Source organism: Dermochelys coriacea, chromosome 27 (genome assembly GCF_009764565.3).
Source record: "Dermochelys coriacea isolate rDerCor1 chromosome 27, rDerCor1.pri.v4, whole genome shotgun sequence".
Lineage (NCBI taxonomy): Eukaryota > Metazoa > Chordata > Testudines > Dermochelyidae > Dermochelys > Dermochelys coriacea.
Window position 1 is genome coordinate 6,331,274 of NC_050094.1, and position 23,644 is coordinate 6,354,917.

Below are 23,644 nucleotides of genomic sequence, written 5' to 3' on the forward strand. Positions count from 1 at the left end.
TGCTCAGTGTCCCCGTCCGGTTCCCTTCATTTGACCCTTTGACCACACTCCTGTCCCTGTTATTTCATTAGTTGTCCCCTGGAATTTTTTGGTATCTAGGTCCTGTGGATCCCCCTTTTAGGCTGGGGGGGATCCTTTAGCAGTGGACGGGCTTCGCCCGCCCACTTCCCAGATCCCAATAGGATTACTCTCCTATAGCCATCTGGCCCGACCCTGTCACATGAGTATAAAGGGAATCAAGAGAATCCAATATCCCATAGGTCATGTTCTAATTAAAATCCTTTCCAGCTTTCAGACAGTCAGGATTGAAAGCCTCAGTTCCCATCAGTATCAAGGAGAGACCACATATTAGCTACAAGCACCAAAGCCACTGGATCAATATATGTGACCTTTTCAGACCAGCTCAACTATATTTATAACACTCCAATGAAGCAGTGTTCTGTGAATTTAAAAATAAAAATGTCATTCCAAAGAGCTCCACAAGGTACAGAGCAGTTTCAGCTCCAGATGGACTTTTCCTGCCAATTGAATGAAAGTCTCTGCGGCAGTTTTGCAACTTTTCAGAAGTGCTCTAAGAGAACAGAAATATGTCTTGCTCTGAAATATGTTCATGCTGCCAACAAGCTGCATCATGTCACTTTTTTATTGTAAAATATGATACCAGGTGCCACCAACGGATGCATTCTGAACCATCCTGTAGTCTTGTGTATATTCTTGAAACACAGCTTCGTCCTGATTCTCAGTTACATTAAAGACCCCTTTTATACTACTTTGACACCAAAAAGCAGCCTTAAATTGGGTGGAAAGAGCCCCTAGAGTATACCATTTGCACTGGGGGCATGATTGGCTGGGGTAGCACTGATACGAGGGCCTTAAAATGACCCTGTTGGATCAGGGATTGGATCAGAGGCATGGCTGTCATGCACTGCACTATCAGTGGGATTTTCAAATGTACCTATGTGACTTTGAACACAAGTCCCACTGAAAGTCGCTGACACTTGTTCTCCTAAATCACACAAACACTCTTGCAAATCCTGACCTTCAGCTATTTTTTTCTTCTCGGGGCCCATATGTGGCCATGTGAAGCAGAGTGAAAATGAGAGTAGCCCTGAGCCACCTTAACCATGCCTCAGCTGCAAGCATGTGTTAACTGAGAATTATGCCAGTTGGGTCCACATTCAAAAGTGCTTTTAATGGTGCACAGTTGTTGCCAGTACTTGTGCAATTGCATTTGCTCAAAGTATGGCTTACCACTGTTGTAGTCTGCATCAAGTCACTCCTGATCATTGCTGTGCTAGTGCCGGTAGAAAGCACTGATATGGCAGCTACACCACTGCATTTGGCATGTCTCCCAGCATGCTTTTATAAGGCTCCTACAACTCTTCATGCACTTATCCTGTGCAGTATTTCCAGTACTTCTGACTGTAATGTTATGCATAAAAGTTTTCTGTTTACAGGGTGCAATACAGCAGACTCAAGATTTATTTTATTTTAAAAAAGTAAAGAATCTTTTAATGTAATACTGCTGTTATTCATTTTTAGATAGCTGCTATCTTACACACTGAATCATTATTTATACAGGCCACAATTAAAAAAACTTGGTATAGCAGCTCTCTAACTGTGGAGCTCTGCTTCCACAAACCCCATTTCAGGGATCTGGGTGGGGAAGTCTGAGAATGCACTGGCACTGAAACAGCTAGAGGGAATTCTCTGTGAGATCATTGTAAATAGGTTTATGTTAACCAGATTAGCCAGATTGTGGATACAATGCACTAATACAAGTTACAGGGGTACAACTCTGCTCTGACAAGGTTTTGGGATTCTCATTCTTTAATGGTTCAGGCTGCATTTCCACATGCACACAGTTAATCCCAGATTTATTTTTTTTTAAACTTTTCTTCTACTGTGGCTGGTAACCAAGGGAAACACATAAGAACAACCCCCACCCCCCATTGCACAGCTGTCTCTTGTGGAGCTGCCAGAAGGGATATGGAGCATGTGTAAGTAATTGGCAATCAATGGGGGAAATACCCATCCTGCACTGGGATAGCATTAGGCAGGATTGTAGCTTCTACCTCTGAGGAAGGCTTAGGTTACTGAATAAAACTTCATGTAGCTGATTTTGAAAAAGAAAGACTGCTATAGATTCTAAGTGGATTGCAGAACTTCTGTGGGCTTGACAACTAGGGAGGTATCATTGGCTGGATAAGGAGCCATGTAAGTAAAAAATGAGTATATGATATTAGCGGTGTGTGATTTGAAGAACTATCATTTTCACTCCTCTTACCCTGTCTCTACTGGCTTGGTTGTAGTTTAGTCGCATGAGTTCTGCAAACCTCTGTTCATAAAGGTGAAGGAGCAGCACAAGGTAGAGACCTGAATTCATTAGCTTACTTTGTACCTGTGTGCAGAAGAGAGCCAATTTATTTACTGTTACTGTAACCCTGGTTTCTAAAGACCATAAGGACTAGAACCAGTACTCAGTTACTTCAGCCAGAGCTATATTACCTCCCAAACTCATTTATTAACTCTGAACTATCCTCCTGGCTTGTATTTAATTTCTTAATTACTGTGAGTAGTGACTATCACATACAATAGCCTAGCATAAGGTCTCTGCACTGACATATGAGTGACCTGGCTTGGCTTAGCTTCCTGATCCAGTCTGTCAGACTCCAGGGCCAGCAGGGACTCCCAGCATTCCTAAAACACAACATACTAAGGACATAGAGTGGATGAGAGACTCAACACTGACCTTTGGAAGGCAATTAAAGGAGTAAAAGACTCTAAAGAGTGTCCTGTCTAAGGCTCGCCCGTGGATTAGTAAATTCTGGGGGGGGTGGCGCTAAAGTCAGAAGGGACCATTATGATCATCTAGTCTGATCTCTGGCATAAAACCGACCATAGAATTTCATCTAGAATGTAACCTGCGATCACACAGAAAAGAAATGTAAAGAGGAGAAAATCAGTTTGGATCCATACAGGACAAAACAGGAAGAAAACAAATATAAATTAACTCCTTGGCACAAGTAATGGCAAATCTCAGCTAATAATTAACAAAAAGATGAAGCTATGCCATCTTAAACTGCTGTATATTTTGGCACATATCAAATACAATACAGATCATCGGGTCTAATTAGCAAATGAGAAGTGGGCCTTTCCATAATTAGATGGAAGTTCTCCAGGGAAAACCACAAGTGTAGAGAACTCAGCATGTGGCACTTTTCCCTTTCAATGCTATACCATGGAGTAGAGTATGATATTCTGCTGGATGTTGCAGCTTTCTGATATGATGGAAATTTGAGGTCCTGACCATTTGTGGGCTTTAATGATCTCACAGCACTTGTAGCCATCATAGGAGTGCTGACAACCCAGTGTCTTGGCTGCACTCTGGGCAGGTAATTAATTCTGCCTCCCCAAATTCCCCCTCTGTATTCTGAACATAAGAATTATTTTGCCTGGCTTTTGATTATTTTTTTGTTTACGTTTTATTCGCTGTAATTTAGTGCATCAAGCTGCCAATGGTGAAAAGAATTACTGAAATTAACAATAATAACAATTTTCCTCCAAATACAGTGTTTCATATTGCTAGCTCAGAATGGCAGCCATCTTTCCAGCTCAGAAATAATTACATTTCACTGCTGAAGCAGAGATTTTTTTTATTTTTAAAAGTGATAAATTAAATTTTTTAATGGGGCACACTGAATGCTAAATGAACCCTTGAAGTTACTAATAATAGTGCTGGATCTAAGCAGCATGTTCTTGATTAAGAATATTGTGTTAAAAATCAAGCATTCAGGTACAGTAGTCCCTGAGAGGCATAGCCTAAGCACAGGACCAGGAGACAGGTACTCATCAATGCTAATTGCGTCTCTGAACTTGAGCAAGTCACTTGGTCAAACTTATTCAACAGTATCCTCTGTCAGTGCTACCAGTATAATAAACCTAAGAGATGCTCGTTAATCTGGAAACTACAACCTTCCTTAAACTACAACATTCATCTGCATGGCTTAGCACTTACAAAATCTCCTCAAATTATATTTTTGGAAGCTGTATCTTCATTGGTTCTTATGGTGTTTTTGCTTGTTTGGGTTTTTTGTTCCATTCAGACAGGGAATAATATTCCAAGCCATGATGTTCTACTCTGCACTTTCAATGGGTATCTACAGACAATCTCATTCTAAGTGAACCTTTATATTCCTATACATTTTACAGCACAATGGCAAATCAATCAGCTAGAAAATAGCTTGGTGGTATCACTTCTGTCCAAGCATGCTGGGAAATCATTTACTTTTTTTATAACTAAATAAGGCCTAGAGCGATGCAGATGGGGAAATATACACTGTTTACTGCAAATAATTTGAGAAACACAATCTGGTAGAAGTGGCTATCTTCTACGAATCAGTGGGAAAGACTCTGGCACACTGCAATATTTATTTAGATTTCTATAAATGCTAAATAGCATATCTATCCATATGTTTTAGGTGTTTTTGGCATAACTAAAATACATCACAAATAATACTTAAGTGCATCAGTACAAACATATAAATCACAAACAGATATAAATCACAACCAGCAAGCAAGACCTCCCACCAGCTTAATTCCCCTTATCTCTCCAACAATTACTCATCCTTACAATTCCACCCATTTTCAAATGCCTAGGAAAAGAGATGAGCTTTGCAGTATGACCTTAAATATGAAATTTGATGTGTTGAATTGTCAAACTACCCAACATAGGTACAGCCTGTAATTCTTTAAAACACTTTAAAGTTTGAGAAAGGGGTGTGTGCTTATCACTTTAGTCTGTTTATGGTTCAGTGTGATTATTCCTGAGTGTAGAGATTCTGCTATTTGACATTATGCTTGCTTTCACATATTTTGCCACTCCCTCACCAGCATGACCTACCCTGTCATTCCTGTCTCCCTTTATGAACAACATTTATTTTAGAGTAGCAGCCATGTTAGTCTGCATTCGCACATTTATTTTGTTTCATAACAAGCTGAACCCATCACCATCTTATAGTAAAGTATTAGAACTCCATGCTTGGTTTCAGAGTAGCAGCCGTGTTAGTCTGTATTCGCAAAAAGATAAGGAGTACTTGTGGCACCTTAGAGACTAACAAATTTATTAGAGCATAAGCTTTCGTGAGCTACAGCTCACTTCATCGGATGCATTCATCTGATGAAGTGAGCTGTAGCTCACGAAAGCTTATGCTCTAATAAATTTGTTAGTCTCCAAGGTGCCACAAGTACTCCTTTTCTTTTTGCGAACTCCATGCTTGGGATATTTATCTTCTGGAAAACTAAGTAGATTACTCTTTGGCAGGCATAAAGCTAAAAAATACTAAATTTATTGTGATGCTAGGTTTGTTTTCTTACAGCTCTCAATATCTCCGTGTCTTACCCCTGAATTTTTCTGTTTAAAATAAATTTATTCAACTTGTTTCACAAATAGCACTTTAATATTAATAATGGGATGATGTTCAATTCCTTGAAATTAAAAAATCCACCTGAATCTTCTTCTTGTCTGTGTGGTGTTTTGTTTTTTTTTGTTTTTTTGTTTTTTTAAATTGCAAGATGCTGCAGAGGACAACTAACCTTGGCTAGTCGTCCCCTCAACAGGCTTTCACGCTGCAATGCCATCTCTACCTAGCAAACAAGAATGTTATTCCCCATCTCCAAATGTAATTACAAACTTCCTTCACTCAAAGCCTCATGATATTGGGCAGTTTTATGAAATGAACTGCGATTATTATTTTCAGACTCTTATTACTCAGGGGCTTTTTTACATGTCTTTAAATCTGCGTAAAGAAGCATATCTCTTCCTTGCAGTTTAGCTGGCTTCAGTGTATGATGGCAGATCATTACACACAGAGTACTGCAAGCCAGCAATACCAAAATAGGATTAAAGGCCTTTATTTGGAAAGAGTCAGTTTCTTACCCAAGACTGTTGGTGATTTCTGTAATAGTCATTCACATCAAAATCATCCAGATCAGCTATCAGGCTCTGCTTACACAGTTCACAGGTTTTCACTTCCCCCAGTTCAGCACCTGAAATTAAATGAGGAATTAAATACAGTGTTGAACTTGTAAGTCCATATTGAGCACAGTGTCTCTGTATATTACAAAATCACTACTACATGGAACCTTTATTTTTAGGCCATTTTTTACTCAAGGTTGCCAGCTTTGAATCTAAATTCCATTGAACTCTATTCTAATCATGCCCATTATTATGTGGTAATGGTTTTAAATACTAGCTGTATTGTCTATTACACTCCATGTGATGTATAACAGTTTACAAAACTGTAACTATGGGTTACAAATGCAGGAGTTATGAGATGCATACCTTGATCAATATGGTTTATTTGATTTAGAAAAGTAATATTTATGTACATTTGTTTCAAACAAACGGACATAAGCTCAATTAATGTAAGTGGCTATTCACAACTTTTCAGGGCCAAATTTCCAAGGGCTCAGCTCCCACAACTGGGACCAGATTTTCTGACTAGTTCAGTTCCCATTTAGGTTCCTAAATAAAAAACAGATTCTCAAAAGTCCATTCTGAAACCACTCCCATTGTGACACTTTTGGCCAGACTTTCAAAATTGTTCAGGAACCAACAAGCACCCAGTATGTTCAGATCTTTTGGAAATCTGGCTTTTTAGTCCCGTGCCTAACTGGAAGCTCAGCTTTTCTGAAAATCTGGCCCTAACTGTATGGGCCTGGTAGGTCCCATTGGGACCAACTCACTCAAGACTGACAGTATGATGTGAAATACTCTTTTCTCTTGCTTGTTACCTATAAATGTATGTATGTTATATTATAGAAAAATAAAGATTTTATTTTTTCCCCTTGTAAATTGAAGAGTCAACAGGCTGAGTTGAAAATGGTGAGTAAGATCTAACTCAGAGTGTCAGTTTTCTTTCTGGCAGGCCATTTCATTAGAGGAATCTTCATAACACGCCCTCTCTCTTATCTCCGCTTGTTTCTCCAAGTCCTTAATTCCACAAAACACTAGAAGTCGGATTATAGTCCAGGACCACATTTGAAAAACGACACCTCCAGATAACCAGTAAAACACTTCTATTTGTATTTATTTGTTTTGAAGTCTGCAGGAATTTTGCCACTCACTCCAGTGGAAACGAGACTGGACACTCTGGCTATTCTCTTTGACTGCATAGTGAGACCTCTACCTTCTGAAACTCAATTTCATTCACTGAACGGGTGGGGATAGTGGTGAAAAAAAGAAAAGGTCCAGGAAAATTCCACCCGAGTCTCAAGTAAAATATAACCATAACATCCACATATCAAGTCTCTGCACTCACGGCCTGGCCAATACCAACCAAATAAAGGTCCAATGTGCTGCCTAGTATTTTCACTGGATGTCTTTCCTCCCCTTCCTGCCCAGCCCCATCAACAAAGAAGGGAATAATTGGCTCCAGTTGCTTTCCACCATAAAAATGACACTGAGACACACCTCAATAAAGAGGAGGAAATTAATAAAATCCTTTAAAAAACCTCAAGCAGATTTTCACCCCCAAATGGAAGAAACTCTAGAGACTCCATGAAATCCTCTTGAAACTTTGCTATTGCCATTGATTTTTTTTTTTGTGTGGAAGGCAGTCAGATATTGTGGTGATGGGTGCTTGTATAAAACTCTAAGATAGAACAATGGGTTCCACTTGCTTTGGGGCCCACTGTATTATATTTAATATGTGGTTAGTATTGTTTAAAAGCATGTCCTTCTATAACTTTTCTTGGGCACTGAAAATAATCCAAGGTTATTACAGATACTCAGATCAGGTCCTTGCCCTAAAGACAGACTTTTTTTTTTTAAAAGTCCTTTGCTGACCAGAAGTCCCACTTCTGCCCATCCAAACACATAGCTAGTCAAACGAATTTCCAGTATACTATCCAAACACTTTCTCCCCTTGCTAGTGTTCTTTCTCACTCTGGCTCCCAAGCTGGCTGGCTGAACTCTCCCTGAACCCAGGGCAGGATCTGAGGAAGATGAGGGAAGTATCTCATTCCCCTGATCCTGGGGTCAGTCAAGAATTTGACTAAGGATTAAGAATCTGCATTTAACTGCTACATCCTGTGCTGATGAAGAATAAAACAAGGTTGGTGTGGGCTCCTGTCTTCTTGAATCTAAGAAAAGAATTTTTGACACATCTAAACAGTAAATTCTCACAATATATGGAATTAAGTGATAAACTTGCTTATTATTATCTCTGGAGGCTGAGATCTGAGTCTGTGACTCTTATATGACATTGACTCCTCTCCTTCATTGCTAGCTGCTAAATTGCACTAATAGGCAGCTAAAACACATACATGTATGCTCAATATTCCTTTTCCATGCAAGCAATGACTTAATTTATGTGTGATTTCAAATGTAAGCGGGAGTGGTTCACAAGACAATCTTTGTATTAAAATATGGTCCATATTACGCAAAACTTTGCAAAACCCTGCTTTGCAATTCACATTTATAGCACTATAATGTTGTTGTTCTTCATTCAGGACAGGAATAGAAATAGAATACCAGGAATGTTTCACTTTAGTATTAGTATGTCAATACCAAGGTGGGGGATGAAGATCAGGGAAGCTTGCATAGCAATAATTTGTGGTGTACCTTTCTCTAGCTATCAGTTACTTTGATGGGCACTAAAATTCATCCTATGCAGGTTCCTTCTCCCCCTACTTCAATATTTTTTAAAAACACGTTTTTCTCACTTTATGGATTTGTCATTCAACATGCTCCTTTTCCTCCCTATTAATTAGTCTTACAGGTGAAGTTTATGGATCCTACAAAATTTGTTGTTCACATGATGCTGCTAGTAATGTGTAAATCCCTCAGCCTTTGGTGTGTGTGTGTATATATATAAATTGGCTTATTTTATACGGTAAACTCTGGAAATTTAGAATTTTAGTTCTGGCCATTGGTCAACAGATGAGCACAAATCTAAGCAAGGCCATCAAATATTTGCAGTTATTTGACCTAATTTTTCCTTGTGGAAAAAGACTGAAATGTTGACAAACCTATGGGATAAATTCATCCCTGGTGTGTAACTCCACTGATATTACCTGATATAGCTTCACTTATGTCAGGGAGTGATTCCAAAGGTGAATTTGGCCCTCATATCATGAGGTTTCTTAAATTAGTGACATTCTGTTGCACTTGTAGTAATCTCTTCTCACATTCCTACCTGATTTTATCTTAGCTTTCAGCCATGTTTTTAGACATTCCTGATGAACAAACTGTAGGGTTCCTACGCACCCACATGGTTCTACCAGTGGATTTGTTAAAGAGCCCCCAGCAATCTGACATATTCGGCATTGGTCTCCTTCCTCTTCTGAGTCTTCGGCCAGTAGACTAAAGACACAATAGAACAAATCAGAAGTATTCTTTCACCAAACTCTACAGTCCAACATTAGAATTAATTTATACTTTAATTAACATGTTTTGGAGGGGGGGTTAAAGAGGCTTCCCTAAACATCTTTCAGTATGTCAGTGATCTGAACAAATAATATCCAATGGGTTGCAATTACTATTCACTGTCAAACTTAAGATGTACGGGAGTGGGGGGGAGGAAATCTTGTGGTTTCTAAATCCTTGGGTTTTTTAAAATTTTTGAATCCATGATAGACAGTGTACAGCTCGGAAACTACAGCCACTGGTTTTTATACAAGAACCATAATGTTTGGCACTCAACCCCTGCAGAATCAGTTAGGGTGTGGTAGCTAATGTGTACTGCCTTATTTGCAAAGCTGCGCTGTGCTGAAATCAAGGAAACAAATAGAATATAATTTTTTTAAGGGGAAATATATTTTAACTAGAAGGAAAAGGACCAAAACAGTGTATGGGGATGAGAGGACATTTTAATGACTCTCTAATTACAAACATTGGAGAAAAATAAGATTTTAATTTTTTTTAACTAAACTACAATCAACACTTCTTGCATGCATCAAAATGACCAGAAAGGATTCACGTTCAAGGACTAAAATTCTAAACAACAAAACAACTGAGAACTGGATTAATTTTAGTTAAACTTGGCAAACTCATCATAAACAAATTTTCTGAAGGTGAAAAAGCAACTCAAGAAATACTCCTGCTTTCCTTTTATGGTGATAAAACATGAGACCCTATAGAGTTTTATATACAGCATTTTAGACACCTGTATATCTTTAGAAAACTGGACAGTCCTCAGTCCTTTTGTGATGATTGGACAGATTGAGACAGTAGGAGAAGATTCTATCCCCAGGACTCCCACTTCCTTCCTAGCCTGCCCTTCCAACATGATTCATCTCCCTCTGCTACTAGTTTTCTAGCAATCTCCTGGGTTAAGAACTTGCAGGGGGACAGCAGATGGTATTAGGAAGTCAAGCAAGCATATGAAAGTGGCAGTGCAGATATTTGGGGCTGTGTAGCGGGGTCGTCACCCTGCTCTGACCCTGAAGGGGTTAAAACAGCCCTGGGAGAGGGCTGCCCTGGGGAGCCAACAGTAAATGCAGCCCTGGAGAGGGCTGGGAAAAGTTGAGTGAATAGCTTACCACAGGTGTGGCCAGATCAATCAGGGCCCAGCTGGCCCTTATAAGAGGGCTGTGGGCCAGAAGCAGAGGAGTCTCACTCTAGGCCTGGAGTGAGAAGGGCTAGCTTCTTGGGAGCCTCACTCTAGGACTGGAGCCGAGCCAGGGAAAAGCAAAGGGAGCTGAGGTACTCTAGCCTGGTAAAACCCCAGGCTGAAGGCCATGCTAAAGGCCAGGAAAGGTACTGGGTCTACAGAGGTATAGCCTGGGAATAGGCAGAGGCAGCTGGTCCTACATCCCTTGCCAATGATGAGTGGTCATTATGGACTGCAGTCTGCCCCAGTGAGCATAGGCTAGATAATGACTGGCAGTAGCCACTGAGGCAAGATGGGTTTAGAGGTTGGGGGTTCCCCTAGGAGGGGACAGCTAGAGTGTGCGAGCATTGCCAGGGGGCAGGACACCAAGGTAAAGGGGCACTGGTGTCTGGGAGGTACATGGATGCCAGCAGCAGGTGAGATGCTGGCCTGCAGAGGGCACTCTGAAGGCTGGAAAGAGCTAATTCCTGAGGCAACCAGCAGGAGATGCCGCGCCAGTGAATCTTTGCTTCGCTACAGGCCGGTAGCTGTAAGGAAGGGATGAAAAAGCCAGAGTCTGTTACAGCCTAGTTGGTGGGTGGGGTTTTTTGGAAAAGGAGTGGGGAGTTAAGAAGTGGACATGTTGGGCTAAGTATTCTAAGGGTTAACACCTTTTGAAATAAAGCATCTTTGTTCTTCTATGTGTCCAGTTTACTTTCTGGTACTATATGACTTGGAGCTATGTCACTTCTGTTAAGTGCCAAAACTGAATATGTGGCCAGTTGGTTTATGTTCTGGGGGAGTGGAGAGATGGGATGGAGAGGCACGTTTTCATGAAAACATCTTTGTTCTTAATTGTTGAAACAACTGCTTGAGAAAAAGAGCAGCTTGCTGATTACAGTCAGCAGCAGGAAACCCAGAGTTGACCAATATGCCTGTATCAGAAAGTCTTTTCAGCCAAGGAAATTACAGTTTTAGGGAAGAAAGTGGAGAAACTGGGTCAGCTAACAAGTTTTTAGAACAGACAATCCTCTTAACTTCCTTAGCATCTGTATGGATGGCTTCTTTTATCTATATTCCTTCCATAACCAAAAACTTGGTCTAAAAGAGATTAAGGATGGCTATGATACCCTAAAAAGCAAGAAAATAATAAGCTTAGCCACCTCTTAACTGTATCCTAATGCCCACACAGCACACTTCCATTGACAGTGACAGACTCCAGATCATCCAAAGGAATTTAGTTCTGCCTTCAACTGATAAAGAAACATACTGCAAAGAACACATTCATCTCCTCCACAGTATTACACAAACCTTAATTACAACCTCAGCAACATTAGCAAATATTCAGGGTTGACACAAGTGTCGTGTGTCAGTGGGAGAAGCATCAGGATGCAATCTATTTTGTAGTAGTGAAATGGCAGTCCTCTTCAACAGCCTGTGTTCCACTGGAAACCATGGGAAGTACAAAAAAGAAAAGGAGTATTTGTGGCAACTTAGACACTAACAAATTTATTTGAGCATAAGCTTTCGTGAGCTACAACTCGCTTCATCGGATGCATCTGATGAAGTGAGCTGTAGGTCATGAAAGCTTATGCTCAAATAAATTTGTTAGTCTCTAAGGTGCCACAAGTACTCCTTTTCTTTTTTGCGAATACAGACTAACACGGCTGCTACTCTGAAACCATGAGAAGTACAGCCATTTTTACTCGTGGCACATGTGTGTGCATGCGCACACAAGCCCTGCTAAAACTAAAAGCAGCTTCAGTGTCACTGTAAGTTATGAAAACTGGCAAGCATTTGAGTAAGGGAAAATTGTAATTATAATGGGAAATATGTATGTGTGGGGGGGAAGGGGTTATGACCTAATTCTTCACCTGTGTACACAAAGGTATCTGGCAATGAGTTTTAATGATATGGAAATTTTGAAACATTATAAAATCCAGCCATTTGTTACCATAGAGGATCCAAAAGGTCAAACACTGGGCAACCTTAATATAAACAAATACAAATATAATGTTGAATTCTACGGAGCTCTCCATTTAGCTATAGAACTGCATGTTAATGTGAAATCATGGGGGTGTGTCCTGGAGAATTATACTGTTACAAGTTAAGCTAAGCCTCATTAAAACTGGGGTATGCAACTGCCATCTTCATTTAAGATTGCTGTAAGAAACAGTCAGATCCTTTTATGAAACAATAAGTCTTGGCCCCAAACAGAAGTGCATGTCACTGCCCAAAACACAGGCACAAGCACATGTGAGGTTGCTCGGGAATTTGAACTATTGGGTGGAGGGGGGGCTTCCCAGGAACTGTTTTAATAGAGTGGTGTGTATGTATCAGAGAGAGAGAGGCAGGAGATACTCCAGAGAAGAGGAAGAAAGCCAGGTGCTGCCTGAACAAGCACAGAGTATGGCCCTGAGAAAAACCTATTGAAAGAGCTTTTAGGCTGAACGGGCTTGGAGCTATGAGCAAAGAAAATATCGCCAGTTGTTTGTTTTCCTTCTGTGTTCAGGGAAACAGGACTTGGAGGTTCTTTGGAAATAAAAAGGATTGCTTCAAAGGTACCCTGCCTCCATCATCAATTTCTCCTCCCAATGGAAACAACCCACAGGGCCTCAAACTTTGGCTAATTGCTCATGTCGAAAGGGTAACAATATGTATTTCTCACCTTTCCTGCAGTTTCTTAAGCTTCTCTGGGTCTGCATGTTTGTTTATTTCCTTTGCACTTGTGGTATCACATGCTGTCATGCTGCTCATAGCACTACTTTGATTTTGTAATTCAGACACTGCCAGCAAAGCAAGTGGTAATTGATCATGTAATGTGCCAGCCATGTGAAGGTGGGCTGTGAAATTTGTTTGAAACAAAGATGGGTTGGAAGAATCTATAGATAAAAAAGAACTATGTGAATTTAGTAAGTTCTCTTCATCAAGTAAGGCAGCATTTGGAGATGTGCTCTTTAAACCATTATCTATACTATCATCCAGTAGGCTATTATCTTCAGGTGTACTGACTATAGGGGATGAAGATTCATAACTTTCTGCAGCAGAAAAACAATCTCTACTTCTTATAGGAGACAAAGGTCTACGAACATTAAACCTTGAACTTCCATCCAAATCCAATACTTGAGATGATACAGTTGTCAAGCTCAAATCTTTTGAGACTTCAGCTCTAGGTGCAGATTGTATTAATGATCTTGGCGTATTATATGCAGAATACAATAATGGTCTATGAACTGTTGACCTTGCAGAAGTAAGGAGATCAGTATAACGCCTTTGATTGCTTTCACAGGCTTGCAATTCTCTGTTATAAATATTGACACTAGGCCTATCTATAGAGCTAATGTTATTAAGAGTCTCAGCAATAGGTGAGCTGCCTGGTCTGCTTTCAGCTCGTGAGCTTCTTGAGCTAAATAATGGAGTTTCATTTTCATTTTTATTGCAATCAGCACCTTCAGAAGAATTCCCATCTGGAGTGTAAGACTTTCCATAGTCACTAGAGTTTCTTGGCCTTAATGAAGACTGTTCAACAGCTGTGTCCATTACATTGTGTTGTCTTAATGGTCCATTAGAAGATTCAACTCTTCTTGATGAAATACTTCTATCGTATCCAGCTTCTTCAGAGTTACGTTGTTCATCTTGTGCCAAGGATATTCCACTAAATTTGCTGTTTTGTTCTAGAGGAGTAGGAGAGTGATTTAGATTTAAAGAAAGGAATTCTTTCTCTAATATATCCTCTTTAGTATCATTTTCTTCATAGGAATCTTTCATGTTTAAGCAACGCAGAGAATAAAAGTTTTCATCTCTAAACCTCAAAGGAGACATTTTAGTGGGTATAAGAGATGGACCATGTGACTCATTTGAAACAAAGGAACCATGAGCTCCCTGTAAGGTAGATGCATATGATAGAATTGGAGACTGCTGAGCCTGTGGAAGAATGCTTCCTATTTTTCTATCTTTGGCTAGACCTTTATGATCGAGATTTAGCTTAGAGGAATGGATTAAATTCCTTCTCTCTTGAGATCTCTTCTTGTTCGTGAGCGTAGTTTCATTTGTCACTCCAAGATCTACAGTGAAAACAAAATCAACTTTCAGCATTTGATCCTTTTTGTTTCTAGTGCCTAACACATGCTCTAAATAGCTATTTCTTACTATTGCTGTTCTGGTATTGATGTTATGACATATTCAGTTATAGGTAACTGCAGTTCTAGTGCACTTTAACACAATTAGTAGACTTTATTCATAAACTCTTCTAGGGTTCAAACAAGAAGTCAATATTACTTTGCTATCTGGATACCTGTAAGACCACATAAAGGAAATTCATAAATCATGCTAAATGGTGCACTGGAACTTCTAGAGGTCCAATTAACAACATGTCTCCTTCCCAGCATAAATATTATCCTACCTACTACTTGCATTCAATGTGTAGTTCCAGAAGGAACTGCCCTTTTGTGATCAACAGAAATTATCACTATGTTTTTAGATTTTTCTTTTTTCTGTTCAAAATTTGTAGTAATACTTATTATTTGCAAATAGCATCATAGTACCTCTATCTAAGGCTTTCAAAGCTCTTCACAAATTGAATAGGTATTATCCATGTTTTACAAATGGAAAAAGTGATACAGAGATGAAATGACATGCCCAAAGTCATACAGCTTATCAGCAGTAGATACGCAAACAGATTCTCTATCACCCATTCTAACCACCAAATAATACTCCTTCCCACGTGATTTGTACTGTTGGTAAAAGGGGTCAGAATGACATCCCTGAAATCCTCTGTGCTCATTAGTGACTGTATCCTAGAGGATCACCCACCTGTAGGGAGTTAAGAATAGTTCATTCTCCAAGATCCATCTAATTCTTGGTTTCTAAGTGCAACATAAAATGCCAGCTGTGGTCATAGCAATTGTTTCTAACATGGATGCCTAGAAACAGGTCTGAGACGTGCTGATTTCACAAAGACCATTGAACAGCAATCAATCACTTTTAGTCACCATTAATCTAGCATGAATGAGAATCAACGACCAACACCTGAAAAAGATGTCTGATATAGCCTGTCATCCATTGCAGTATCCAAAAAAGCCACTTTAGTTTCTCTAGAAGAGGGCAGACCATCAGTCAAAGGGGGAAGGCATCCTTTGTCAAAACTTTCCAAGTATGAATTAAAAATGAGTAAGAAAATGGAACTAGGCCCTGTGTCTATTGTAACATCTTCTCACATTACATGAGTGTGTTAGGGAATAAGCAAAGAACAGCTATTAAGGGCACTGTCTAATAAAAGTGCATATGCTTACCACTGCTTCCTCTCTCTAAATTACAAGCAACTTCTTCCTGAGAAGTGCTCCTACAATTCCCATTGCCTTCAACAGGAGAACACAGATTCATCCAAGGCATCTGTGGTTTTAGAAAGGATTTTCCATTTTTATCTATTAACATATGCTTTTTTTTCTTTTATCACAGCACACAGTATGGACTCAAGGAGAGAAATTGCTTTTAGAGGAGGGAAAACAGATTGTGTTCACCTCAGACTTTACACAAATCACTAGATTCATAGATCTTAAGGTCAGAAGGGACCATTATGATCATCTAGTCGACCTCCTGCACAATGCAGGCCACAGAATCTCACCCACCCACTCCTGCAATAAACCTCACATCTATGTCTGAGCTATTGAAGTCCTCAAAACATGGTTTAAAGACATAAAGGTGCAGAGTATCCTCTAGCAAATGATCCGTGCCCCATGCTGCAGAGGAAGGCGAAAACCCCCAGGGCATCTTCCAATCTGCCCTAGAGGAAAATTCCTTCCCGACCCCAAATATGGTAATCAGATGAACCCTGAGCATGTGGGCAAGATTCACCAGCCAGATACCCAGGAAAGAATTCTCTGTAGTAACTCAGATCCCACCCCATCTAATGTCCCATCACAGGCCATTGGGCCTATTTACCATGAATAGTTAAAGATCAATTAATTGCCAGAATCACGTTATACCATCTCCTCCATAAACTTATTGAGTTTAATCTTGAAGCCAGATAGGTCTTTTGCCCCCACTGCTTCCCTTGGAAGGCTATTCCAGAATTTCACTCCTCTGATGGTTAGAAACCTTCATCTAATTTCAAGTCTAAACTTCCTGATGGCCAGTTTATATCCATTTGTTCTTGTGTCCACATTGGTACTGAGCTTAAATAATTCCTCTCCCTCTCCAGTATTTATCCCTCTGATATATTTATAGAGAGTAATCCTCTCTACCCATAGCTTCTTTTGGTTAGGCTAAACAAGTCAAGCTCCTTGAGTCTCCTTTCATAAGACAGGTTTTCCATTCCTCGGATCATCCTAGTAGCCCTTCTCTGTACCTGTTCCAGTTTGAATTCATCCTTCTTAAACATGGGAGACCAGAACTGCACACAGTGTTCCAGATGAGATCTCACCAGTGCCTTGTATAATGGTACTAACACCTCCTTATCTCTACTGGAAATACCTCGCATAATGCATCCCAAGACCACATTAGCTTTTTTTAACAGCTATGTCACATTGACAGCTCATAGTCATCCTGTGGTCAACCAATACTCCAAGGTCCTTCTCCTCCTCTGTTACTTCTAATTGATGCGTCCCCAGCTTATAACTAAAATTCTTTTTATTACTCCCTGTCAGAGTTCCTTCCCCACTCTGAACTCTAGGGTACAGATGTGGGGACCCGCATGAAAGACCCCCTAAGCTTATTCTTACCAGCTTAGGTTAAAAACTTCCCCAAGGTACAAACTTTGCCTTGGCCTTGAACAGTATGCTGCCACCTCCAAGCATTTTAAACAAAGAACAGGGAAAGAGACCACCTGGAGACATCTTTTCCCCAAAATATCCCCCCAAGCCCTATACCTCCTTTCCTGGGGAAGGCTTGATAATAATCCTCACCAATTTGTACAGGTGAACACAGACCCAAACCTTTGGATCTTAAGAACAATGAAAAATCAATCAGGTTCTTAAGAGAAGAATTTTAATTAAAGAAAAGGTAAAAGTATCACCCTGTAAAATCAGGATGGAAAATACTTTACAGGGTATTCACATTCAAAACACAGAGGACCCCCCCTCTGGGCAAAACCTTAATGATACAGAAAATGGGAATAAATCTTTCTTAACACAGGGAAAATTCACATAAACTAATCCGCCTTGCCTGGCTTACCTATACTGGTTGCAATATTGGAGACTTGGATTAGGATGGGTTGGAGAAGATGGATTTCTGTCTGGCCTTTCTCAGTCCCAAGAGAGAACAAAAGGTAAACAAAGAGCACAAACAAAAGCCTTTTTCTCTCTCTCCCCCCTTCTCCCTGAAGATTTGAAAGTATCTTGTTCCCTTATTGGTCCTTTGGGTCAAGTGCCAGCCAGGTTAGCTGAGCTTCTTAACCCTTTACAGGTAACAGGACGTTGCCTCTGGTGAGGAGGGATTTTATAGTACTGTATACAGAAAGGTGGTTACCCTTCCCTTTATATTTATGACATGCCCCCCCAAATCACAGATATGGTGAAACACTGGCTGTGATTTCTTCCTGGAGCTCTAGGAGAAAACAGTTAGTAAGACACATGCATCTCTAAATATACTACTAACTGTATAAAGACTAACAATATTTCCCACATCTTAAGGACGATTTAGACCAGTTGATTCGGGAAACTTTCAGGGGAGAGTGCATCAGCCACTTTGTTAGAAGCTCCTGAAATGTGTTGTATGTCAAAATCAAAATCTTGGAGAGCTAAACTCCACCGAATAAGATTTTTGTTATTTCCCTTGGCGGTATGAAGCCACCGTAGCGCAGCATGGTCGATTTGCAGGTGGAAACGCCATCCCCAAATGTATGGGCATAGCTTTTCCAGAGCGTAGACAATCGTGTAACATTCCTTTTCACTGATTGACCAGTGACTTTCCCTCTCAGACAGCTTCTTGCTGAGAGACACCACAGGATGGAACTCTTGATTCGGTGCATTAAGACTGCTCCCACACCACGCTTGGACGCATCTGTGGTTACTAGGAACGATTTGTCAAAGTCTGGAGCCCTTAGCACGGGGTCAGACATGAGTGTTGCTTTAAGCTGATTAAAGGCCTTCTGACACTCTTCGGTCCACTGAACTGCATTTGGCTGTTTCTTTTTGGTTAGGTCTGTCAGTGGGGCGGCGATTTGGCTGTATTGCAGTACAAATCGCCTGTAATATCCGGCCAAGCCTAAGAAGGATTGGATCCTGTTTCTTTGACTTTGGGACAGGCCACTTTTGGATAGCATCCACTTTGGCCTGTAGGGGGTTGATAGTTCCTTGACCCACCTGGCGTCCAAGGTAAATCACTCTGTTTAGACCTATTTGACACTTCTTAGCCTTAACAGTTAGTCCTGCCTCCCTTATGCGCTCAAAGACTTTTTGTAGATGTTCCAGGTGTTCTGCCCAGGAATCTGAAAATATGGCCACATCTTCAAGGTAGGTGACTATAGATGGTCTTCTAGCGGGATTGGGAGAATATGCAAGTTTTTGGAAGGTGGCAGGTGCATTCCGCAGCCTGAAAGGGAGCACATTAAATTCATACAGCCTGACATGTGTGATGAAGGCTGACCTTTCCTTGGCAGATTCATCTAGCGGTACCTGCCAGTACCCCTTGGTTAAGTCCAAGATAGAGATGAACTGGGCCCATCCCAGTTTCTACAATAGTTCATCTGTGCGTGGCATTGGATAGTTGTCTGGGTGAGTTACAGCATTTAGCTTACGGTAGTCCATGCAAACACGTATCTCCCCATCTGGTTTGGGAACTAGAACCACTGTAGATGTCCATGCACTGCGGGAGGGGCGGATTACACCCATCTGTAATATATCCTGGATCTCCCGTTCTGTAGCAGTTTTAGCTTGAGGAGACACCCGGTAAGGTTGGGCTCTAATTGGGCAAGCATTACTTGTGTAAATGGCATGGTATGCCTGTTCAGTCAGTCCTGGGTTAGCTGAGAACGTCAGCGCATAGGTAGTGCACAGCTACTTGATCTGCTGTCGCTGCATACGCCCAAGGGTCATGGAGAGGTTCATCTCTTCCACGCCACCAGCACTTTTCCCTTCACAGTAGACACCTTCAGGCCACTTGGCGTCATCTCCTCCCTGGGCTGTAAACTGACAAACCTTTAATTCTCTGGAATAAAAGGGCTTTAGAGAATTAATATGGTACACCTTAGGCTTTCGGTTTGAGGTGGGGAATGCTATGAGATAATTAACAGCTCCCTGGCGCTCCTGGACCATGAATGGCCCTTCCCATGACACTTCCATTTTATGGGCCTGGAGCACCTTTAAGACCAAGACCTGGTCCCCTACTTTGAAGGAACGCTCTCTGGCATGTTTATCATACCAGGCTTTTTGCTCTTTTTGAGCATCCTGTAGGTTTTCTTTCACAAGGGCTAAAGAGGTTCGGAGGGTGTTTTGTAGGTTGGTTACAAAGTCCAGAATGTTAATTCCTGGAGAAGGTGTAAACCCCTCCTATTGCTGCTTCACCAACTGTAATGGCCCCTTAACCTTGCGGCCATATACAAGTTCAAATGGTGAAAACCCTAAACTGGGATGTGATACAGCTCTGTAGGCAAAGAGCAATGGCTGCAACACTAGGTCCCAATCATTGGAGTGCTCATTTACAAATTTACGTATCATGGCCCCCAAAGTTCCATTAAACTTCTCCACCATGCCATTTGTTTGATGGTGGTAAGGGGTGGCAACCAAGTGATTTACCCCATGAGCTTCCCAAAGGCTTTCCATAGTTCCTGCCAGGAAATTAGTTCCTGCATCTGTAAGGATGTTGGAGGGCCAACCTACGCTGGCAAAAATGTCTGTTAGTGCCTGGCACACACTTTTAGCCCTGGTGTTGCTTAAAGCTACTGCTTCCGGCCATCGGGTGGCAAAATCCATGAAAGTCAGTATGTACTGCTTTCCTCTGGGTGTCTTTTTCGAAAAAGGACCCAGAATATCCATGGCTAATCGCTCAAATGGAACCTCAATTAAGGGAGTGGATGGAGAGGGGATCTGACCTCGCCTTGGGGTTTTCCCACTCTTTGGCATACCTCACAAGATCAGACATAGGCAAGAAACATCCTTGCCCATTCCCTCCCAGTGGAATGACCTCCCCAAATGGTCTTTGGTCCTGTTCACCCCAGCATGGCCGGTAGGATGATTGTGGGCTAAGCTCAAGAGCTTTTCCCGGTACTTAGTTGAAACTACCATTTGTCTCTGAAGATGCCAGTTTTCCTGGTGCCCACCAGAAAGAGTTTCCTTGTATAAAAGTCCTTTTTCTACAACAAACCAGGATTGATTAGAAGAGTTGAGAGGCGGTGGGTTGCTCCATGCCTCCATCCAAGCTCTCTGGATGCTTTCATCTGCTTCCTGTTCGGCCTGGAACTGCTCCCTTGATTCTGGAGACATCAGTTTCTCACTGGATTGTGGACCTGGGCTTGGTCCCTCTTGAAGTGATGCAGGTGGTGGGGCTGTTTCCGTTGATGGTGAGCCACTCTCCGCTGGTGCACTATGGGGTATTTCAGGTTCTGGCTGAGCCTCTTGTGTAGGGTCATCTGCTGCTGTTGCCAGTGCAAGCTCGGTGGTGCCCTCTAGTTTTGGAGCTGTAGACGCGGTTGCAAGCGCTGGACTCAGTGCTGGCAATGGTTCTGGTGCTGGTTGCTTCACCCAGTTTCAGTTTGGGGACCGGCTTTGGCTGGGTCTCTCGGATTGGATCCACTACAGCCATTGCAATCGTTGGCAGGGGATCCGGTTTCACACAGACGGGGCCCTGGTGGAAGGCTCAGGAACAGGGATAGGTGTGAAAGCTTGCTTAGTCTGGCTGCGGGTGACCATTCCCACCCTCTTGGCCAGCTTTACCTGGTTGGCCAAGTCTTCCCCCAGCATCATGGGAATGGGATAATCATCATAGACTGCAAAAGTCCATATTCCTGACCAACCCTTGTACTGGACAGGCAACTTGGCCTGAGGCAAATCTAAAGAGTTGGACTTGAAGGGTTGAATCATCACTTGGGCCTCTGGATTGATTAAGCTGGTGTCCACTAAGGATTGATGGATGGCTGGCACCTGCACTCCATTGTCCCTCCACACTATAACCTTCTTCCCGGCCACACTCAGTTTCCCTTCACTCTAAGGGTATCTGGGAGGCATCTGAGCCTGAGGACCTTTGGTGTGACCCCGATGCAATGAACTGTAATCTGTTGGGGTTCTTGGGACAGTTGGCCTTCACATGCCTCAGCTCATTACATTTAAAACATCGCCCAGTCACTGGGGCAAGGTGAGTTGCTGGAGAATGGTGTGGTGGGACAATAAGGTGTCTGGGGTTTTCCTTGGGATGTAGGTGGGGCCTTGGGTTGCCCGCGGTGATAGGGTTTTGTTTCGGGTTGCCCCTTCGGATATTCGCCCCAACTGCTACTAGTTGGTTTTTGGTTTTGTTGTTTTTTTTTCTTCTGCCACCTCCACCCATTTGGCTCCAATCTCCCCCGCCTCAATTACAGTTTTGGGCTTCCCATCTAGGATGTACCTTTTTATTTCCTCAGGAACACCCTCTAAGAACTGCTCCATTTGCATTAGGAAGGGCAACTCTTCTGAAGATTTAACACTTGCTCCTGATATCCAGGCATCCCAATGTTTCACAATGTGGTAGGCATGTCGGGTAAATGACACATCTGGTTTCCACCTTAGGGTTCTGAACCGCTGACAGGAATGCTTGGGTGTTAGCCCCATTCTGACTCTCGCCTGGGTTTTAAAAAGTTCATAACTGTTCATGTGTTCCTTAGGCATTTCAGCCGCCACCTCTGCTAAGGGTCCACTGAGCTGTGGCCTCAGTTCTACCATGTACTAGTCTGTAGAGATGCTGTACCCAGGACAGGCCCTTTTGAAGTTTTCTGAGAAGGCCTCGGTATCATCGCCTGCCTTGTAGGCGGGGAACTTTCTGGGATGGGAAGTGGTACTTGGAAAAGGATTGTTTGGGTTGGTTGGTATATTCTGCTGAGTCCTTGCCTTCTCCATCTCCAGTGCATGCTTCCTCTCTTTTTTTTTCCCTCCTCCATAGCTCTCTTGTGGGCAGCTTCCTCTGTCTCCACCCTGGATTTTTCAGCCTCCATATCCAAGCACCTTAAGGCCATCTATCATGCTCTTTTTGTTTCCCTTCAGCTTCAAATCTGGCCAGCTCTAGTTTATTAGCTGCTTCACTGGTAGTCATTTTCCTGCTTTTCTGTGCTTAACTCTAGCTATATCTGAGAATTGGGGGTGGAGGGGGGGAAACTTGTGAATTTCCCTGCAGGAGGTTAACTACCCTGCGTTTAGGTAGAGAAAACTCCAGCTCAAAAAAGAAAAATCCCTTAGTTTTTTTACAAACACCTCTGTTTCCAGGCAAATAGACAGAAAACCCTCTAGCTGATCTCAGCTTGAAAAAACAAACAAACCCCTCTTCAGGTCTGTGCTTTTGGTTCAAAATGATCTCTGGTTCAAAATGATCCCACCCCTACAACCATGTCAGGGTTCCTTCCCCACTCTGAACTCTAGGGTACAGATGTGGGGACCCGCATGAAAGACCCCCTAAGCTTATTCTTACCAGCTTAGGTTAAAAACTTCCCCAAGTTACAAACTTTTCCCTGGCCTTGAACAGTATGCTGCCACCACTAAGCGTTTTAAACAAAGAACAGGGAAAGAGACCACTTGGAGACGTCTTTCCCCAAAATATCCCCCCAAGCAGTATACCCCCTTTCCTGGGGAAGGCTTGATAAGAATTCTCACCAATTTGTACAGGTGAACACAGACCCAAACTCTTGGATCTTAAGAACAATGAAAAATCAATCAGGTTCTTAAAAGAAGAATTTTAATTAAAGAAAAGGTAAAATAATCACTTCTGTAAAATCAGGATGGAAAATACTTTACAGGGTATTCACATTCAAAACACAGAGGATCCCCCTCTGGGCAAAACCTTAAAGTTACAGAAAACAGGAATAAACCTCCCTCTTAACACAGGGAAAATTCACATAGAACCAAAGATAAACTAATCCACTTTGCCTGGCTTAC

The 23,644-nt window shown here is 41.7% G+C and overlaps 1 protein-coding gene across 1 annotated transcript in view; it reads right to left on the reverse strand.

The window, feature by feature from the left end:
- The window catches only part of MARCHF10 (membrane associated ring-CH-type finger 10), a 93,672-nt gene that overhangs the window by 21,884 nt on the left and 48,144 nt on the right, over positions 1–23,644 (reverse strand). The window contains exons 4-7 of the mRNA XM_043503239.1: positions 13,264–14,659; positions 9,201–9,367; positions 5,939–6,048; positions 2,288–2,401 (exon numbers count right to left, since the gene is read on the reverse strand). Of these exons, the coding sequence (XP_043359174.1) occupies positions 2,288–2,401; positions 5,939–6,048; positions 9,201–9,367; positions 13,264–14,659 (1,787 nt within the window). The remainder of the gene's footprint in view (positions 1–2,287; positions 2,402–5,938; positions 6,049–9,200; positions 9,368–13,263; positions 14,660–23,644) is intronic.